This window comes from Myxine glutinosa, chromosome 1, assembly GCF_964187855.1.
Source record: "Myxine glutinosa chromosome 1, kmMyxGlut1.1, whole genome shotgun sequence".
NCBI classification, from domain to species: Eukaryota; Metazoa; Chordata; class Myxini; order Myxiniformes; family Myxinidae; genus Myxine; species Myxine glutinosa.
In genome coordinates, this window is record NC_136261.1 from 265,267,145 (window position 1) to 265,273,144 (window position 6,000).

The 6,000-nt window shown below is 53.5% G+C and overlaps 1 protein-coding gene across 2 annotated transcripts in view; it reads right to left on the reverse strand.

Moving 5' to 3' along the window:
• Positions 1 to 6,000, reverse strand: part of LOC137436983 (uncharacterized) — an 84,491-nt gene that overhangs the window by 76,065 nt on the left and 2,426 nt on the right. For both annotated transcript variants that reach the window (XM_068131264.2, XM_068131255.2), the window contains exon 3: positions 1,193 to 2,084. In XM_068131264.2, the coding sequence (XP_067987365.1) occupies positions 1,193 to 2,084 (892 nt within the window). The remainder of the gene's footprint in view (positions 1 to 1,192; positions 2,085 to 6,000) is intronic.

A 6,000-nucleotide genomic window follows, 5' to 3' on the forward strand; every position in this document is an offset into this window, starting at 1 on the left:
ATATTGTTTTATTTGTTGTTGTTTTTTGAAGCAAGGAGGTGATTAGGATAATGTTGAGGAGGCTGAAGGGACGATACTTGGGAGAAAAGAAGTGAAACGAGGCACGCAACATCAGAGCGGAGACAGATTTTGCATGCTGGCGATTCGAGTGCTAGGCCTAAGCTACATGGACGCAGATTTGACGATACAGCAACATATCAAGGTAAGGTTTAACACAGAAAATTGGATGAAAACACAAACAGCAACAGAGGGACGAAAATATAACAGAAAGACATGACGGATCTGGTCCAGAAACCCAAGCTTTGATGAAGTGGAACGAGGAACAGCCGATCCAAACATCCACGTGTACACCTCGAACTGGAAGTCAAAGCTATTGAAGAGATAGGCCAACATCTCACTTATCTGCTCTGCCACCTCCCTCAAAAACTTTCAGAATCAGACAAACTAATGATTAATAACTATTAACTATACACTAATACAGTATTATATTTTTAGAAGACAGGTCAGTTCTTACATAAATCTCTTTACAAATACAAATTAGGACATACGTACTAGCCACGATCTCATCCTTGTGGAGGGGTTAATTCCCCTTTTCTGACGTATTTATGACATGACCCCATATATATTTGTGCTTAAAACTATTTAATGCTCCACTCTGGCTCGGATAATGTGCTCGAACCCATTGCTAGAGGGCACAGGTCAGGTGACGTATATAGGAGGAATGGAATTGTTGATGGACTTACAGATGCATACGCAATTTGAAGATGATCACATATGAGTGCGATTAAATGGCCATCGTGGCTTCCTTGAACGAGTGCTCTCCAGGATTTTCAGGAATTATGTATAAAGTGGTCAGATACGGTCAGGCTGCCACCTGGGGATATCAACAGAAGTCCTGGTCGTGTCCTCGGTTCAGGTGGCCAGGCTCAACAATCCCACTTCCACCATGTGGTGCTATACGATACACATCTACAGAGAGAGGCTTGGAGTCCTCCCTCCACCATGAACCCAAACCCCCCCGATCATTTTTTTTTTTCTTTTTACTTCCAAAAATAAAACTTTCCAGGACATACACCAATTATAACCACCAGTTTTCAACTCATTTCGTCCGGTGGTTCTTCGCTGGAACATGGAAGCAACAGCATAATATATCAAAAATGCTTGAAAAGCTTGGAAAATGTATTGTTCTTACCGCAAGCTGTGGTAGCAACCATCACGCCAGACATAGCCTGAGCTTGGTTCATTCCAAGTGCACCAATGGCAATGGTCTGCAGGCCTGCACCTGGTCCCACCACCATTTGAGTAGCTGGTGAAGCCTGGACTTGCCCAGCAATGCTAGTTTGTAGAACCTGCTGTTGCTGTTGTTGCTGCTGTTGTTGTTGTGGCTGCATTTTCACTGGAGGCAAAGTAGGCAACACCTGCATAGTTTGGATGGTGATTTGGCCATTGGGACTAATAGTCGGAACCTGAATGTAGAAGGGCAGTTGCTGCAGTGACTGGCCTGACAATTGGGTTCCACCATCATGTGTGACAGTGACACCATTTCCGGCAAGGTTAAGACCGGCCCCCATCGACACCGGCATGCTCTGAACCTGAAGGGTGATGGGCTGACCTGTTGCCACAGCCTGACTCGGTATTTGGCCACTTTGGACCTGGTCTGCAGCATCGGAAATGGTTTGCACACTCTGGCTAGCTCCACCATCACTCTGACCTTGGTTTGAGCTCAAGCCAGCAGAATGTGAGGCTACATCATATTGGAGTGGAGCACTTGTCAGGTAGAGGGTGGGCTGTGCATTGACATCTCCAACGCCAGAATTAGATAACTCCGTCACAGCAGTGTGTGATCCCACAGGTACCAAACTGGTCAAACCATCTTTTCCAGCCACCGCGACCAGCTGCCACCCAACGGATTCTGCGACACCAGCCGCAGTGACTCCTTGCGCGACTGGAAGGGAGTCTGTGCCAAGGGATGCAGCACCAGCTTCGCCGAGTCGGGGTGCAGGAGTATCGACACGGCTGCAGGTAGCTGCCAGCAAAGCCAATGGAGAGGCTTGGGCTTCAGTGCCTGGGGTGGAAGGTGAGCTCTGCAGGTACATTGAGAGGGAGTAATGGAGGAAAGAGGGGAATAATTGGGTAGAACAATAAATATACAGTATACAATAATCAATATTTAAAATTTTTAATGTTTATACCAACATTGGTTTTGAGCAAATGGAGGCTGTAAAATGTGTTGAATGGTTAAAAATAAACTCATGATACAATGTGAAAGAAGCAGAAAAGTAAGAATGAATAAAATGCTGAGGTGAAGGGGGGCAGTTTGGTGAAGGGATGACAGAACACTGCTTGGAGAAGGGAGGGGCGACACAAGACTGCACAGAAAAAAGAGGAGCAACGCAAGACTGCACAGAAAAAAGAGGGGCAACGCAAGACTGCACAGAGGAAAGGAGCGATGGAAGACTGCACAGAGAAGAAAGAAGCGACGGAAGACTGGTACAGAGAAGTGAGGGGTGATGTAAGCCTGCACAGAGAAGTGAGGGGCAACATAAGACTGGTACAGATTAGTAAGGGGTGATGGAAGACTGCACAGAGAAGTGAGGAGCAATGTAAGACTGTACAGAGAAGTGAGGGGTGATGTAAGACTGGTACAGATAAGTGAGGGGTGATGGAAGCCTGCACAGAGAAGTGAGGGGGTGATGTAAGCCTGCATAGAGAAGGAAGGGGTGACGTAAGACTGCACAGAGAAAGGAGGGGCGACGTAAGACTGTACAGAGAAGTGAGGGGTGATGTAAGACTGGTACAGATAAGTGAGGGGTGATGGAAGCCTGCACAGAGAAGTGAGGGGTGACGTAAGACTGCACAGAGAAAGGAGGGGCGACGTAAGACTGTACAGAGAAGTGAGGGGTGATGTAAGACTGGTACAGATAAGTGAGGGGTGATGGAAGCCTGCACAGAGAAGTGAGGGGGGGTGATGTAAGCCTGCATAGAGAAGGAAGGGGTGACGTAAGACTGCACAGAGAAAGGAGGGGCGACGTAAGACTGCACATAGAAGGGAGGGGTGATGTATGACTCCGCAGAGAATTTAGGGGAGACGCAAGACTGCACAGAGAAGGGAGGGGCGATGTAAGACTGCACATAGAAGGGAGGGGCGATGTAAGACTGCACATAGAAGGGAGGGGTGATGTAAGACTGCACATAGAAGGGAGGGGTGATGTAAGACTGCACAGAGAAGGGAGGGGCGACATAAGACTGCACAGAGAAGGGAGGGGTGATGTAAGACTGCACAGAGAAGGGAGGGGCGATGTAAGACTGCACAGAGAAGGGAGGGGCGACGTAAGACTGCACGTAGAAGGGAGGAGCGACGCAAGGCTGCACAGAGAAGAGAGTGGTGACGTAAGACTGCAGAGAAGAGAGGGACGACGTAAGACTGCACAGAGATGGGAGGGGAGAAGTATGACTCCGCAGAGAATTGAGGGGAAACGTAAGCCTGCACATAGAAGGGAGGGGTGATGCAAGACTGCACAGGGATGGGAAGGGAAGGGAGACATGAGACTACCCAGGGAAGGGAGGAGCGATTCAAGACTGTGCATAAAAAGGAGGGACAACACAAGACTGCACAGAGAAGAGAGGGGTTTGACGTAAGACTCCGCAGAGAATTGAGGGGAGACGTAAGACTGCACAGAGAAGGGAGGGGCGACGTAAGACTGCACAGAGAAGGGAGGGGCGACGTAAGACTGCACAGAGAAGGGAGGGGCGACGTAAGACTGCACAGAGAAGGGAGGTGTGATGGAAGACTGGGGAGGTCAAGATGATGGAAAAAGCAATAATATGACAGATTAAGCATTTCATGACTCATTAAATTGGGAGATTGATTATTGTGAGACAAGAGGAGGCTGTGGAAGTGAACTGTGAGGGACTTGTGAGGAGGAGGAGAAGGATGGGATGGAGGTGAAGCAAGGGGAGTGGGAGGGCGTGTAGCTAGTCGAGGGTTGAGCAAAGGGCGGCGGGAGGGGGAGCAAGGAGCGGCGGGAGGAGGGGAGCAAGGGGCCGGGGGAGGTGGAGCAAGGGGCCGGGGGAGGTGGAGCAAGGGGTCGGGGGGAGGTGGAGCAAGGGGCCGGTGGAGGTGGAGCAAGGGGCTGGGGGAGGTGGAGCAAGGGGCCGGGGTGGTGGAGCAAGGGGCCGGGGGAGGTGGAGCAAGGGGCCGGGGGAGGTGGAGCAAGGGGCCTGGGGAGGCGGAGCAAGGGGCCGGGGGGAGGCGGAGCAAGGGGGCGGGGGAGGTGGAGCAAGGGGCCGGGGGAGGTGGAGCAAGGGGCCGGGGGAGGTGGAGCAAGGGGCCGGGGGAGGTGGAGCAAGGGGCCATGTGGAGGTGGAGCAAGGGGCCATGTGGAGGTGGAGCAAGGGGCCGGGGGAGGTGGAGCAATGGGCCAGGGGAGGTGGAGCAAGGGGCCGGGGGAGGTGGAGCAAGGGACCGGGGGAGGTGGAGCAAGGGGCCGGGGGAGTCAGAGCAAGGGGCGGTGGAGTAGGAGCAAGGGGGCAGGGGAGTAGAAGCAAGGGGGCGGGGGAGTAGAAGCAAGGGGGCGGGGGAGTAGAAGCAAGGAGGCGGGGGAGTATAAGCAAGGGGGCGAAGGAGTAGAAGCAAGGGGGCGAAGGAGTAGGAGCAAGGGGATAGGAGGAGTTAGGGCTAGGGTGGTGGGAGGCTTTGGGGCTAGGATGGCAGGAGGATTTGGGGCTAGGGTGAGGGATGAGGTGGTTCAAGGGTCGTGGGAAGAGGTGGAGGAAAGGGGCAGGAGGAGCGAGGTGTCGCAAGGGCAGTAGGAGGAAGTGTAGCAAGGGCGGCAGGAAGAAGTGCAGCAAGAGGTGGAGGCGGAGGTGGCTCCACAAGAAGAGGGGGAGGGGATACCACAAGAAGAGAAAGGGAGGAGGTGCCGCAAGAGGAGGTAGAAGGTGCTGCAAGAGGAGGTAGAGTAGAGGGTGCCACAAGAAGTAGTGGAGGTTCCCGCAGGTGGAAAATGGCATGCCGCAAGAAGTGGCAGGGAGGTGGGGGGGTGCACCGCAATAAGAGATGGAGGACGTGTTGCAAGAGGTGCTGAAGGAGGATCCGCAAGAAGAGTAGGAAGGCATGCCAAAAAAAGAGGTGGAATGGTTTCCGCAAGAGGTGCAGGAGGGGTGTTACAAGAGGTGCAGGAGGAGTTGTTACAAGAGATGCTGAAGGGGGTGTGACAAGAGGTGCTGGAGGGGGTGTGACAAGAGGTGCTGGAGGGGGTGTGACAAGAGGTGCTGGAGGGGGTGTGACAAGAGGTGCTGGAGGGGGTGTGACAAGAGGTGCTGGAGGGGGTATGACAAGAGGTGCTGGAGGGGTGTGACAAGAGGTGCTGGAAGGGTGTGACAAGAGGTGCTGGAATGGAGAGACAAGAGCTGCTGGAGGCGATATGGCAAGAGCTTCTGGTGGGGAGTGTGGGAAGAGGTTCTTGAGTGGGATGTGGGAAGAGGTGCTGGAGGGGGTGTGGAAAGAGGTGCTGGAGGGGTGTGGAAAGAGGTGCTGGAGGGGTGTGGAAAGAGGTGCTGGAGGGGTGTGGAAAGAGGTTCTTGAGTGGGATGTGGGAAGAGGTGCTGGAGGGGTGTGGGAAGAGGTGCTGGAGGGGTGTGGAAAGAGGTGCTGGAGGGGTGTGGAAAGAGGTGCTGGAGGGGGTGTGGAAAGAGGTGCTGGAGGGGGTGTGGAAAGAGGTGCTGGAGGGGGTGTGGAAACAGGTGCTGGAGGGGGTGTGGAAAGAGGTTCTTGAGTGGGATGTGGAAAGAGGTTCTTGAGTGGGATGTGGAAAGAGGTGCTGGAGGGGGTGTGGGAAGAGGTGCTGGAGGGGATGTGGAAAGAGGTGCTGGAGGGGGTGTGGAAAGAGGTGCTGGAGGGGGTGTGGAAAGAGGTGCTGGAGGGGGTGTGGAAAGAGGTGCTGGAGGGGGTGTGGAAAGAGGTGCTGGAGGGGGTGTGGAAAGAGGTGCTGGAGGGGG